The sequence below is a fragment of the Macadamia integrifolia genome, unplaced genomic scaffold (assembly GCF_013358625.1).
Source record: "Macadamia integrifolia cultivar HAES 741 unplaced genomic scaffold, SCU_Mint_v3 scaffold3131, whole genome shotgun sequence".
Lineage (NCBI taxonomy): Eukaryota > Viridiplantae > Streptophyta > Magnoliopsida > Proteales > Proteaceae > Macadamia > Macadamia integrifolia.
Window position 1 is genome coordinate 1 of NW_024869231.1, and position 15,424 is coordinate 15,424.

Consider the following 15,424-nt stretch of genomic DNA (forward strand, 5'->3'; position numbering starts at 1 on the left):
AAAAAAAAAAAAAAAAAAAAAAAAGAAAAAAGATAGTATATGTCAATAATTCATGAGACATGTGAGTGTCAAAATGGAGGCTGGAGCTAGAGTGCTGGACCAAGAAGACCAGTTTGGACTAAGCCAAAACGACTAAATTGAAAGTGTCAAAATTTTTTTCGGTTTAACATTGATTTTGATTTCTAAAAAAAAAAAAAAAGAGGGGAAGACGATCAATTGATCACAAACACTAAAATTTGCCTGAACCCATAAAACATGACCAGTTGGAAAACACTCAGTCTTCCATTTATATACATAGGATAACTACCCACCACCACCACTCACCGTCCTGATAGTATGATTTTTTTTTTTTTTTTGCATAATATATTATCTTAGTGATCTGATTAGGGGATCAGTATTACCATAAGAATGCATATATTAGTCAATCATTTTAGTTTTTATTGATTTAAAAAATAAACCTAAACCAAAATCAAATCAAAACCGAACCAATCAATTTTAGTTTGAGATATTGAGATTCTTATCAACTTAATTATCAATTTAATAAATTCCTTCAAATGAAAGATTCCAAATAACTTGCTAGTAATGCCTATTAGTTTAAGGCTAACCGCCAATGTAGGGAGATGAGTTTACTCGGATCGGGCTCCTTAATAGCGCACATAGGTGTATAGTGCATCATCCAATAACCAAGAACGCTCAGACATGTAGCCTAAGGTGTCAAAGTGCAACCAAAGGAATTCCTGGATTTATGCTACACGCCCATGTGCGCTACAGAGGATCTCAATCCTGAGTTACCCTCCTTAGATGGGATTCCATTAATCCAAAAGTATTTTGACCACGAAACCTAGCAATCAATATATCATTTAGAATTGATCGAATACCCCCATTGATAATGGGATCCCATGTGGAAAGATCACCAAATGGAGAGAGGTTCCAGACTGTCTTCCACAAGTTAAAATGTGTATATGTGTAGGTGAACCGAGCTTTTCAAAATGACCCGTTTGCTTACACTTCTCTAATAAAGGCAATCCACCCACACACACACACAAGTAAGTTAAAGAATAGAGTCACATATTCCCAATTTTACAGATGATACTTGGCAAAACCACGTACGAAGAATTGAAAGCATTCAACCAATTAGCGCAACTACCTACAATTCTCTCTTTCTCTCTCTCTCTACACCCTTCTCTATATAAACAAACACCGATGGAGTTCTCCATTGCATCCTACAAAGACCAAAGACTAGAGTAAGAGAGTGTGTTAGAGCTGAGTAAGTGTGTTAGCTATGGCCAATTCCGGTGTTATGAAGCTTGTGTGCCTTGTTCTGGCCTGTATGGTTGTGGCTGCTCCTCATGCGGTAGATGCTCTCACATGCGGGCAGGTGGTGTCAAATTTGGCTCCATGCCTCACTTACCTTCGCAGGGGCGGCTCGGTGCCTGTGACTTGCTGCATTGCCGTGAGATCCCTCAATGCCGCCGCTAAATCCACTCCTGAACGTCGGGCCGCTTGTGGGTGCCTCAAAAACGCCTATAAATCCGTTTCCGGCATCAACGCCGCCATTGCTGGTGGTCTTCCTCGCAAATGTGGTGTCAACCTTCCCTACAGGATCAGCCCCTCCATCGACTGCTCCAAGTATACTCTCTCTCTCTAACCTTTGAATTATTGATGCTTAACTGGGTGGAGAGTGGTAATCGTAGAACTCTTAAATTAGAGCATTTGGTAATGGATTACTACTACTTTAAAGCTGACAAATGGGTTTTTTTGTTATGTTTGCAGGGTGAGGTGAGCTGAGGTTGATGTGTGATGAAGGCTTAAAGAAAGAAGATAAATAACTATGTTGAGAAGCCCTGTCAGTGGAAGTGGAATATCAGTTTGAATGTTACTGTGATCATCAGAAGTAGTAATAGTAGTTTATATATAACAGCACCTATCGTTGTACGGAATAATATGAGCTAGGCTCTTTTGTTTTATATATTTTCTGCCCTTATGAGTTCAGTTCCTTAAATTTCTACGTGTTTTCTCATAATCTCAGATATCAACCCAAATATATATATATATATATATATATATATATATGTTATGAAGCATTCTTAAGGCTAGCCTTAAAGAAAACCAAAAAAGCAAAATCATACAATATAGTTATGAAACGAGGCTAGCCTGACTTTGCCTAGCCCTGAATTGGTAAAAATAATGGGGCTGGCAAGGTCAATTAGGGTTGGAGTTGATTGGATTGAGCCTAAAAAGGTTAGGCCTGAGTTGTGATATCATATTTAATATTCTCCACCAAGTATGAAATATGGGAAAAAGAATTCTTTCGATCTGACACAGTGTGGGAAACATCCAGATACAGGCGGGTGCGAAAAGACTATTTTTCCTCTCCTTGTGGGCAGTGAAAATGCTTCTACCTGTGTTCTCATTGGCAGCATCGACATTGTTCTTTTGCCCATGAAATATTTTAGTTAACAATCCAAATGTTGTCTAAAATTGAACTCAACTATGTCACATGGTGTAATAATTTTAATTTAAATTTTCAGAAAAAGCTTTATATGTTTGAGAATGGTGGAGATCTCTATTGATGTTGGAGAGATTTGATCTTCCAAGCATTGAATTTGTATTTGACAATTCGATTGTCATGCACAACTTCACGATGACCCTAAATCAATTCTTCATCAAAAGACATCCTTAATCAAATACTATTGGAGCAATTATTATCACTTTATACTTAACCTATATTTATCAATTCTCATACCTTAAACTTTGTATATGATTCCCTCAAAGTAGTGAATTTTTATCTCTTTTTCTTCTCTGATTTTTTTAAATTACTAAATTGCCCCTTTTTTTTCTAATCGGTTCTCATCGTCTCTCTTGTCCTTCTTTATATTTTTTTATTCAATTTCCCCTTTTTTGTTTCTATTTTTTAATCAATCTCCTTGTCCTCCTTGTCCTTCTTCAACGAGAATCGGTGTGATTCATCCAAATTGATTATGATACAAATCGATCGATCCATTTCAATTTTTGAAACCCAGCTCGGGCCTTGTCATGGGTGCAAGAAATTAATATAAGTACAAATGACTTTTTTTTTTATGGGAACAAAAAAGCAATATATAGAAACAACTTACATGGCTAGATATGGCAATAGTGTTAGTAGTATCACTTGCCACCATAGTTTCCCTAGCTAGGGATACAAAATGTAGTACTGGACTGGACTCAAGAATACATCTATAAGTAATATTTTGTACAGATTTATAGATAGACAAAAAGATTGGAGCCACAATAATGGGCCAGCAAAAATTGTCCAGTTCAAAAGAAAGTTTCTAGACCAATTTCGAATTTGTCCAAATCTCCTTTAAAACCCATTCCCTCCTTTATGCATGTTTTGCTTCAGTAAGAACAGCCTTGGTGCATCCTTCAATATGGTTTCCTGTCAATAAATAATCAGTTATTAGTAGTTGTATTTTCATCTCTACCAAAATAACCACAGCCCAACCTGTAATGTTTTAGTAGTGTTAGTAATGAGGTAGCTTTAGTTGTTGATTAGAGACCTCAAGCTTCTCATGTAATAAAAAGGGTTTACCCGATGCATGATGTTCCTGCATTTGCAAGGTCAGGGGCGAGAATTATGCAGCCTTACCACGAGAATGTCAAGAGGCTATTTCGACCGCTTGACCACCAGGGCACAACCTTCATACCTTACCTTACCTCTGTAATATGATTTTAAAATTTGTGGCTTTGGCTTTCATTCACTATTTCTTCATAGGAGAACTAACCAGAATGCAGTAAAAAGCATACCACCTTAATTAGAAAGTTATGAAAGCAGCCAGAAATCTTCCCAGTGGAATATCGGATGGGGGGTCAAAGTTTTGTGGAGGAGTAGACCCTAAGGTCCTTCTGACATAAAATTTCCTAAATAGAGTTTGCGAAGTGATAAAGTAGAGCTCTGAGATTTTAGGACTATGGGAGAGTGCAAGTAGTGGTCGAAGTGAGTAGGTATACATGGACATATGGAGGTATTTGTATGAATTTAAGTCAAAATTGACCTTTTGCTAATCTAGACCAACCTATCTATATGACAATTGAGGTAGGCCCAAATTTGTAAATAGATAGAACCCATATCCCTCTTTTACATGTAAAGTTTCTACCTGTTCAGAGTTCACAATACGCTAGAGTAGACGATGAAAATGGAAGAGTGTAACGACCCAAGAATACGGCAAGTATCAGACCCGCTAGGGAGATCGGTGAGGTGTCTCCACCAAAAATACGGCTAGTACTAGGGAGTTTGGGAGATTGGTGAGGGTGTATAAACTTTAGTCCCACATCGCCTAGGGAGAGATTCTTAGACTAATTAATGATCTCTAGCCTCCTTAACATGGCACAACTCGTTTTAAAGCCTTGAGGCCCATGGGCCAAAGAGGACAATATTGTGTAAGATTAATAAGGTCAGGGCGTTACAAATAGTATTAGAGCCGACCCCCACAGCATGTGGGGCCACAGTGGGGACGTTGTGCCGAAAGGGGGGAAGTGTAACGATCCAAGAATACAAAAAGTACCAGACCCGCTTGGGAAATCGGACCTCTCCTGGACTAGTTAATAACCTCTAGTCTCCTTAAGGGAGAGATTCCTGGACTAGTTAATAACCTCTAGCCTCCTTAAGGGAGAAATTTCTTGATTAATTAATAACCTCTAGCCTCCTTAATATGACACATGGGCCAAAGAAGACAATATTGTGAAAGGTTAATGGGGCCGGCACGTTACAAAGAGCGCATAATATAGTTGGAGAACCAAAAGTATGCATGGAAATGGACGAGGATGCACGTCATACATGAGAGGATATTTAATTAAGGGTAAACTAGGCTCTAACACTCTCCATTTTTGGAAATTCCTAATTACCAATTTCATACTGGCCATGAAAACCCTCTAACCAAGTTAAGCTAGGATCGGGTTTCTCTATAACGCACATAGGCCTGCATATCATTCAACAACCAAAAATACTCAAACACGCAATCGAAGATGTTCCTGATTGTTAAATCTACACTACACACCGATGCACGCTACAGAAAATCTCTATCCACCAAATTATGCCATCACCAAAAAGTTAATAATATCAAGTTTCTGAAATTAACCATCTTCCTCCAACACGTTCTAAAAGAAATTTGTTTTATTACTACATTAAATCTATTATAAAAAAAAATAAAACCTTGCATGATTGCAGATTGGGTATATATATGGGTTCTCATAAGAACTTCAATTGAGAAAAAAAAAAGAGTACAAAGCAAGATCATGCAAGGTCTGCTACACATCTCATATTTTTATTTTCGATGAGATAATTACTGAAAAGAAAAAAAAAATTTAACATTTGTATTTGGAAGCTCATTTCTTTTCTGATTATGGAAAGGGAATCGATTTAGCTTCATTTATTTTCTGATTTTGGAAGCTCAAAGCAAGAGATTGGGTGTTTGCAATGAAGGCCACTGGTAGTCTTGCAGTTAATCTTATCAGATGAAAGATCATCTATATAAAGCTCAGAGAGGGTGAAGGTGAGGAACAACTCTTTAGCAGTGACTCCTTTCAAGTCTTTAATTTGCCAAGACTTTATGAATCCCGTGATCTCTGTAGCATATAAGGTGTCGCTAACTTTGGGGGATTTGTGCTTCTGGGCTTTCTTCAGCTTCAACCAAAAGAAGCCAATTTCTCTGTTGTATCCCAGCTCCTCTATCTCTTCCACTAATAGTAAATTGTTGGGCAGTGACATCTCTACCAACGGTTGATTTCTTCTTGCATAGCTCTTCGCCATGGTAGATCTTGGCCTTCTCTCGGTATTTTTTGATAATTTCAGAAGCCATATCTCTAACAGTCTGGCCTTTTCTATCTTCTATGGGTTGTGATGGTAAAGAAGGAAGGTGATGGGATTTATATAGGATTGTACATTGCCTCATACCATTAAAATATATATTTCGGATTCGGGTTCACTTAGCATTTCCAGGACCGGAAGAACCTGTTCCTGTTCAGATGGAACCTGTTTCGCGTCGTCCCTTTGCCGCTTCGCTGTGGGTTGACAAAGATCTGTACCCTCTCCCTCTGGTACTGACCTTTTCCTTTTACTAAGAGCCCTTCGAACAAGCGACACCCCCACTAAAAAACTAATCCCTACTACAAGTGATGATATCATATATATATATATATATATATATATATATATATTACTATTAAGAAATACACGTGAAAAAAAATGACTAATGCATGTGGGTGGATTTTTTTTTTTTTTAATAGAAGGTGTCGTGCTTTTTCAGAGAAAGTAGAGTGTTAGAACTAAATAAAGAAATTATTATTTTTAATGAATAAATAAACTATTATCAGAAAACTAATATTAGAGAAGATAGAGAGAGAAAAAGTAGAGAAAGTATGAGAGACATTGGCGGGCATTAGCGGTTAATTTTTTTTCTTTTAATATTAATTTGTAAATATTAGAGATAGAGTAGTGAAAGATGGAGAAGAGAGAGAAATAGTGGATGTCATGAGAGATTAATATGGTTAATATTTTTATTTCAAGTGTGGGAGGTGTTTAATTCTAACTGCACTAACAAAGAAATCAAGAATTAGGAGTATTAATGTTCTTGGAGATTAATATGGTGTATATTTTTATTTAAACTACTGTATCTGTTTTTTTATGAAGCAACATTTACTGTATGGTTACAAGCCATTATGTTTGAGAAAATGTAATTGAAAATAATGAAAAGTTACAATTATGAAGATGTTGGAATGAAAGTTAAAGGAAAAAAAAAAAATATATATATATATATATATATTCCAAAATGTAGTTCATACTCTTCTGGCATGGAGAAAACTCTAGAAAAGACTATGTAGCTACTCTAGGAAATTGGTCAGAATTGCCCATTTAGTTGGGATAAGGCTGAACTCTGTTTTTGTTGTTGTGAAATGGTTAAATAATGAAATCTGACCCATTTCATGTCATCCTATGGACCAACTCTTAAAATGGAATGTTAGCCTCATACTCTTCAACATTCAATGGAAGCCAGCAGCCTGGTTTACTCACTAGTTTTCTCACCTTTGCTTGTGTAACTCAAAGATTTTTGTCCACACAACAATTGTTACATGATATTAACTTATAACAATTCGCATAATCAATAACAGAAATGTCAACAACATTTAGTGTAAGCATTGAATTAATTATCCGGTTCAATGCTTTCTTTATGTTGCCACATCAGGGATGGAATTGGAGATGGTTCAAATTGCAAATACCTTATTCTCAGTGTAACGAGAGAAAAGTGACAATCCATTTGAGGAATCTACTTGCTATCGACCTCAATTGAAACCAAAATACTAAAATTCAAATATGAAATTTAATGAGTACATTTTCCTCCTTTTGAATTGTATATGCACAAGCTCAAATTCAAACTGTACTGGCATGCTTCTGTTTTTTTCTTTTCATCTTCAGACTGGTTCAGATCTCCATTGCCTAGCATTTTCAAAACCATTCTTATGGAAGTGATAGTCCTCAAAGTTCTTCTGGATCTCAGCTTTAGTGTTCATCTACGTACCTTTGTAAATATTATGTGCAATGGGGGACAAGTTTAAGGTTATAGATCCAATATATGAAATTCAAACAAAAAGGTAGTTAAGAAATCTATACCAACTGCACAGAAACAACAGAAAATATATTGACAACCTGGACAGAAAGATTAAACATATTGGGAAAGGTGAGAATGTTATACCCATAGAATTTGATATTGAGCCATCAAATTGATAAAGGAGATTTTTTTTTTTTTTAGTATAAACATAGAATGATATTATTAAATAAAAGATATTTAACAAAGAGAGGAATGTGAGAGAGTGAAGGAGAAGGGGAGAGAGAGAGAAAAAGAGAAATAAACTAATATTTAATTATTTAATGGGTTTGGCTGTTTGTTACCGAAATCTGTTTGTCCCAAAATACAGTGTTTTTACATGGATTGTGGGGTACATAATGTAATTTCACATTTACATGTTAACTCTTTCTGTTTTTTCAATGCTTCTCACATTACAATGAATTTAACAATTTAGTTTGGGTGGGATATGTTTATGGAATACCAAACTTTTTCTGTCGGATAAATTTTCGTTTGAGAGTCGCTAATGATGAAATTTTAGATTTTTTTCCCCTGATTTTCTTGGGTTTTTAAAAGAAACATTTTGGTGACTCCTGTGGAAATACTCTATGTCTAAACCACTTAAGTCTATTCACCTTCATCAAAATTGGATTCAAGTTATCTTCAACTCACAACCCTTACAATAACCCAATGCAACAACTATGGCCATCTTAGGTTCTCCTTGGTTTGCGATAAGAATTAAGAAAGCTGGAAACTATTAATTTCTATCCTGAATTTCCAAGGTGTTGAAAGAAACATTTTGGTAACTTCAGTCGAAATACTCACTTGTCCATATCATTTATGTTCATCGCAACGAAGTTTCACTAAATTGGATTCACTGGCCATATATGGTTGTCTGCTGGAATGAATACTATCATGGGCCCATGGTGAGAAACTAAATGATGCATGAATGTGAAGATGTCTAAAAATGTTTCATAGAAATTAGAAAAGGTCAAGATCTGTTACAACCGGGAAATAGTAGCTACACTAAGACTGTTGCATACATCTGTTCTATTGATGTTAACTTGTTGCAAGATGGCGGTGTTCTTTTGCTGGTAATGAGGGCTGTTGTAACCCAGACCAACGATTAAACCCCACCTTGAACTTGCACTGGTAGTAAGTACAGTGCTCTGGCGTTAAGGCCTTACAAAGTAAGTTTGTAGCTTCCCTAATTTTGTAGCTCGGTCAATTTTCAGCCTTAACCGAAGAAATTGAATTGAGCACACAAATGTCTAAAAATAAGAACATATTTGCTTCTATGCATGAAACAGCCACAACGCATATGACTCAATGGGAGCTTTTATTCTAAGACAACATCATGGTTTACATGGAACCACAAGTATAAATGTAAACACTAAATCGAATTGTAGAATCCCAATGACGTGTTGTTGAATCAAATTAGTATCCAAATCATGAATCATAGGATCCAAAATGATTCCCCAAAAAAATTGAAATAAAATAAAGAAAAACATAGAAAAATCTGAGAAAAAGAAAGAACTATTTATCCATATAATTTAATGTCTTAATTGAAAGCATTATAAATGTTGTTTGGAAGCTGATACATTGATACTAATACTGTGCAAGAGATTCACTTTAGGTACCTACACAAACAACCTCTTAAAATGAGTAAGAGTGCCATCTACAAGCAATTAATTAGAAAACCAAAAGTTTGAACCCTCCACCAAACCACCTCAAAATAAAATGAAATAAAGGCATCCAATGGAATCAAATACCATTAGGTATTGAAGGAGATTCTGAGTTCTAGGTTATAGGAAAGAAAAAGCTTGAAAATCCCTAACTCCTGCTCAAAGGAAATAAAAACAGAAAATTAGGGGTGTTAAAAACCCTTGGTCAAGTGTTAGAAGTGGTTAACAAAAGGAAAAAAGAATCGAGAAAACGCAACAAAGGAACCCAAATGATTGATTTTGTTGTGACTAAATTCGACTAATTTCCACGGAGTCACGCAATGTATGAAGGTGAAATTAAATATTAAGATGATAATTAACTACAACATCATGCTAATGACATGACGGCCCAATATCGTCCATGCTGAAACACCAAATTATCAAAGGGAGGGAAGGAGGTGTATATAGAAAACAGAGCTTAACAAAGAAAGTTTGAGATCTTATCCAAAGACAACAAATCCTAAAAGAAGAACGAGAATTGAAAGTAGTGGTTGCAATCTAGTTTGAGATCTTCCATTTGGTCTGATTAAACTCGGAATTTATCAACAATAAAGATTGTTCCCAATAAAGAAGAAAAACAAGAAAGGGAAGTAATGGAGCAAAACTCCATTCATGTATTTATTTTCAAATCCATGAGAAAACAATATTTCCAGTTTGTAAAGGGGTATCTTTCAACTGAAGCCTGCAATTCACAATTAGCTGAACAAAACTCTTCCAAATCAGAATGCTTCAAAAAATTTGCAAAAGTGAAACTATATAAAGGTTCTATACAACACTCAACACTACATAGGAAAAATAATCATCTCTTATATTTGGATTAGCATCACAAAGATTCAGACCCATTTATAAGTAAAGGTGGACACCCTAAGAAATAAGAGCCTTAGTATTGATGCAGTTGGGCGTTGGGCTTGAGATATTCTCTTTCGATTTGATTCCTATTCTTTTCTTTTTAGAACTAGAATCAGTTTGAAAGTATTTTAATCTAGATTGGATTTTTATTTTAGTTACTACGTAGTCATGTACTGGATGGAGGAACTCAGTTTTAGATTTGAAGTTTTGAATGAAATTGAAAGCATAATTTGGGTGAGAAAACCATGGTTGCGTGAGTGATTCTCTTCCTTCCCCTTTATAATAGTCTCTCTATCCCTGATCTTCTCTTCTCTTCTTCTTCTTCTTCTTCTTCCTAATCCTTTCTTATTTCCTGCTGTAATTTTTCCTTCCCTGGACCTACTCTGTTCTGGTCGGCACTTCACAACCTACATAAACTAAGGGATCCTTCCCAGCACAAGCCCCTTTACTTTCACACTTGGGGAACAGCTTCATTTCAGTAAGGCGGCCCATCTGAAGGATCTTCTTGGCCAGAAAAGCCCCTGTCGTGAGCTATTACTCCAAAACCAGACCTGGAACAGTGTTCATCGTTAGATCTGAGTTGCAGGCGCAGTTGCCCCTCGTGGCTTGCTATTTGTGGTACTTGCTTGTCGGAATCAAGAGGCCAAAGGGTTTCCAACCTTCGCCTGGAATTTCTGGCTTTTCCGAGAAGAACTGAAGCAGCTTCCTCTTCCACATGGTTCAAAGATTTCCGCCATCTGGTTAGTAGCGTGAGAAGGAAGAAGATGACTTTCTTCTTTTATTCTTAAGTTTCCTAATTAATTATATTTATAGTCAACCCCTTCTTTTCTAAACCTGTGTTCTAATATTCCCCTTATCTTTGGTAATTTTAGAATATTCATTCTCTTCCAATTGTTATTTCAGTTTAATCTCACTACTTTTTTTTATTTCCAGAATTGATCATTCTCTTTAGGTTTAATTCCTGTTAAATCTCTAGTCACTTATTTCACTCTAAAAGGCTCTTAAATTGTTTCTGAAATTACAAGAATACCCTTCAACCATTAAATTGAGTGTTTTTTAGTCATTCTTGTGGGCCCTAAGAGGTTCAATTTCAATCTTTGGAACTCGGATCTGCATCAAATATATTTTGGACAAGCCTCTCAACAATATATTTGTATGTTACCTAGGAATGTCTCTAGTATATCTGGTCACCCATTTAATCATTGTTGCAAAGCTTCACACCCATTTCTTAGGGTGTCCAGCAAATCTTCCATTAAAAATCTCAATAGGAGAGAGGGAGAGAGAGTAATTCGAACGACCTGAAAGTCTTATCAAATATCAAATTAAACTCTCTTCACAGGGCGATGGAATGGTTATATCAAACCAACATGGGATATTCAAAAATAATTCTAACGGAAGATTAACATTGGGGTTTATAACTGAAACATTACATAAAAATATAAGCCAAAGAGAATGAAAAAGACCAATAAAAGGTTTTTTGTTTTTCATAAATTGAATGTGAGAGATGACTCAACAGGCAATGGTATGGACTATTAAAAGCTTCCTCATAATAGAATCTTAATCACTATTAACTTAAAAAGTTGGCAGGACCGGGTGTTTCCTCTTCTTGGAAGCAACTTGAATAATAGTCGTATTTTTGGGGGGTATTCCGAAATGTGCCAGAATCGGGTACCAGTGATCATAGAAATGTCATGAATGGCATTCTTCTCGGCAACCATGGTACCTGATTTTAAAACTTCACACAAGAGAGAGGGAGAGAGTACTGTATTTCTGAAATAGAGATTAAACCATACATAGAGAGTACCTAATTAGTTAAAGAATTTCAAGAAACAGAACACTCAAATTCACAAATGGGTATTGCTGAAGCTGTGTGTGTGTGTGAGAGAGAGAGAGAGAGAGAGAGAGAGAGAGAGAGAGAGGTAGCGGTCACATCAAAGAAGAAAGATGAAGAGGATTGCCTTTCTCTGGAATACAAAATGGCAGGTTAGAAAGGGACATGAGTGAGAGTATTTCTAAAATAGAGAATAAATCATACACAAAGGTACCTTATTTCTTGGATGTGATAGAGAGTATCTTTAAAATAGAGAATAAATCATAACAAAGGTATCCGATTTCTGAAAGAGAGATTAAACCATACACGTACCTAATTAACAAAGGAATTCAATGAAATAGAGAACAATCACAGACGCTATGATAAGTATCTTTAAAATAGAGGATAAATCATAACAAAGGTATCCGATTTCTGAAAGAGAGATTAAACCATACACGGACCTAATTAACAAAGGAATTCAATGAAATAGAGAACAATCACAGACGCTATGATATTTTCGAAACTCAGAGAGAGAAAGAGAGAGAGAGAGAGAGAGAGAGAGAGAGAGAGAGAGAGAGAGAGACGTCCATGTCGCATGAATCAGACTGATGAAGAGTGTTCTCTGCAATGGAGAATGTAAGGCATCATCATCATACAGGGGCGATGACGGGTCCTTTTTTTCCCAACTAAATACTAAAAAGCACAAAGAATGAGGAAGAGAGTTGTAGAGAACAAACCTTGTTGACGAAATCACCCTAGAACATGGCGTGTGGACTCTGCTGGTAAGGATCAGAGGGCAACAAAGGGGACTTGTCCTTTGTAATCTCATCAATGTATTGAATTATGATTAGAGATTCATAGTTGAGTGTTCAATTATGGATCAAAACAGGGACCTTCTTGTGGATTGGGTTCAGAGGAATTTTATGCCTTCAGAATAATAGAACCCTTCAACCAGACCAACCTAGAGACGCATGAAAAGCTAGAGAGGCCATCAGAATAGAAAGGCAGCTACATCTTTTCACCTCTTCCAAAGTCCACAACCTTCCCCTCCCCCTATCCAAAAGGGTTCCAAAAAAAAAAGAAGACAAATCCATATGATTTCTAGAAGTATTCCTGAGCATAGGAAGTAGTCAAATAATTAATTCTCAGTTCTCTAAAACCTTTGAACAAATTGTCCCCATCATATGATAAAAGGATATGAGATCAGGCAATTGCTCCATTGAAATCTTCCCGATTAAATTCCTCGCTAGCTTCTCCCTCTCCTATTCAACTTCAATCTTTCTAGCTATGCATGAGAATTCCTAACTGTTGCACCCACCTGTTTCAACCTCTTCTCTTGTTGTGTACTCAAAGCTGTGTTCAACTGCAAATAACAAACCAAATCATTAAGCATTTATAAACCATAAACAACATCTAGAGAGAGAGCATGTATGCTGCCATATTTAATTACCTGGAGAAAGTCAGCTCCAGCTTCAAGGTCACAGTTATCCGGAGGCATCTCACCCCCTGCAGTGTACATCTCTTTGGCAATGAAGAAACTTCAAACAATAATGCTTCTTTTCTTTTCCTTCTCTTGGTCAAGTTTCAGACCTTTTGGCATGCTTATTGAGCTATTCAGCTTCTTCTGGTAACAAATCACTTCCCTTGCAAATCCCTGCACATTCAGTTGACATCAGAGATCCAACTCCACTAATTAAACAATGCAATCCTGTATAAGTTATGGGACTACAAAAATTTCACACAAAACTAATGACAATAGTTACCTGATATGCTGATGGACAACCAAGATAATGGAAATTCTCCTACCCAGGGAGGGTGCCTCATATGTTCTGGATAGAATTGGAGTTCCATTATTAGCTTACCCTCATGGGGATTATAGGCATCAGGATCATAGAACCCTTCAACCAAACCATCTGGATGAGCCATTGGAACAAACCTTTGGGCTAATTCTTGACACCTTGATGATGGTAGATATTAAATCAAATCTCCATCTTCCCATCCTCTAGAGAATCTCTGAACCAGGCATCCAATGGGGTGTTCTCCACTACCTTCACCTTATGATGATGCCCAGCATAGTTATCATTGTCAGTAGGTACCACTTTTTCTCCTTCTGAGTGATTCTTGGAGAGTTCTTTCTCAATGTCTTGATAAAGGGATCCTCCACAAGCAACGTTAAGGACCTGTGATCCTCTACAGATCCCCAAGTAAGGAATGTTCCTTTCAAGGCAGAGCTTGGCAAGCGTCGATAGCCGTATCACTCACATGGGATCTCCTGATCTCTTCTAGCTCCTTAGGGGAAAGGCCAGAGAGCTCGGTGTCATAGAGTGAAGGGTCGATGTCTTCACCTTCACAGAGGAGAACTCCATGGATTGGCTCGAAGTTGTCCAATAAGGTGTGAACTCCGGCGACTCTAGGGACAATTACCGCACCGCCCCGAAAAGAGTGTAGAGAGGAAGGAAGTTCGTAAACGAAGAAAAAGGAAAGTGGAATGGACTATTTTGGAAGAGAGAAGAGAGGAGGAAAGAGTTTGGGAGGGAGAAGGAAAGAGGAGAAAGGAGTTTGGAAGAGAGAAGAAGGGAGATCGTGGGCAAAGGGAGACATTGAATTCTCTCCCAACTCATGTTCCTAAAATTTGATTTTTTTTTTTTTTTTTTTTTTTTTTTTTTTTTTGAAAGTTCGAGAGAAAAGAGGAAAGTAGAGAAATAGAGTATAGTTTTAAGTGGAGAGAGAGGAAATCCGATAAAAATAAAAGTGAGGGGCAGTCTGAGAGAGAGAGAAGGAAAGTAGAGAAAATTATTTGAATATAAAAATAAAGAGAAATAAAAAGGAGAAAAAGTGGGGAAAGAAAATAAAGATAAATAAAAATGTAAAAATAATTAAACATAAATAAAACGGTACCAATAATTTATAAAAAATATATACATATAAGAAAGAGGAAGAGAGAAAGGATAAAATGAAGGGATAAAGTAGTTAAGTGAAAGATTTACTATAACTAGCAAAGGTGTACATGCAAAGGCACGTGTGGTAGAAAAAGAGAGAGAGAATGGTGGAAGCAAATTGTTTTCAGAAATTTAGTTCTCAATGTGAGAAAAGAAATATATGTTGGTAGTAATTACAAAGCATAATATGTGACTAATACTCTAATTATAGTGAGGCCCAACAAAGAGGGCGTATAGTACAAAAAACTTAAAATCAACTATAGGGATCAACATAAATTTTACGAACAAGAATAAGGTGAAGAAAGAAATTTGAATTGATTTTTCTGAGTCTCTGATATGATTAGTAATCCAATAAATCTTGACATTGAGTTGACCATACTAATTTTTGTAATGATTCATATTTCATTCTCTTCTCTTTTTTCGTCAAATTAAATCCAAAAGAACTAAGTTTTATGCTCATAGCATCAAGGGAAGAAAAAAAAAAAAAAAAAAGGAATCCCATAA

The 15,424-nt window shown here is 36.3% G+C and overlaps 2 protein-coding genes and 1 pseudogene across 2 annotated transcripts; 1 reads left to right on the plus strand and 2 right to left on the minus strand.

The window, feature by feature from the left end:
• Positions 1 to 1,249: 1,249 nt before the first annotated feature.
• On the plus strand, positions 1,250 to 1,648 carry LOC122067797 (non-specific lipid-transfer protein Lac s 1-like). Its single transcript, XM_042631640.1, has one exon. The coding sequence runs from the start codon at positions 1,283 to 1,285 to the stop codon at positions 1,646 to 1,648; it is 366 nt and encodes a 121-aa protein (XP_042487574.1). The 5' UTR covers positions 1,250 to 1,282.
• A 3,756-nt stretch (positions 1,649 to 5,404) lies between these two features.
• Positions 5,405 to 5,788, minus strand: LOC122067798. The gene has a single exon (XM_042631641.1). It carries the CDS (start codon positions 5,786 to 5,788, stop codon positions 5,405 to 5,407), a length of 384 nt encoding a protein of 127 aa, XP_042487575.1.
• A 7,338-nt stretch (positions 5,789 to 13,126) lies between these two features.
• Positions 13,127 to 14,602, minus strand: LOC122067799 (annotated as a pseudogene).
• Positions 14,603 to 15,424: the final 822 nt, after the last annotated feature.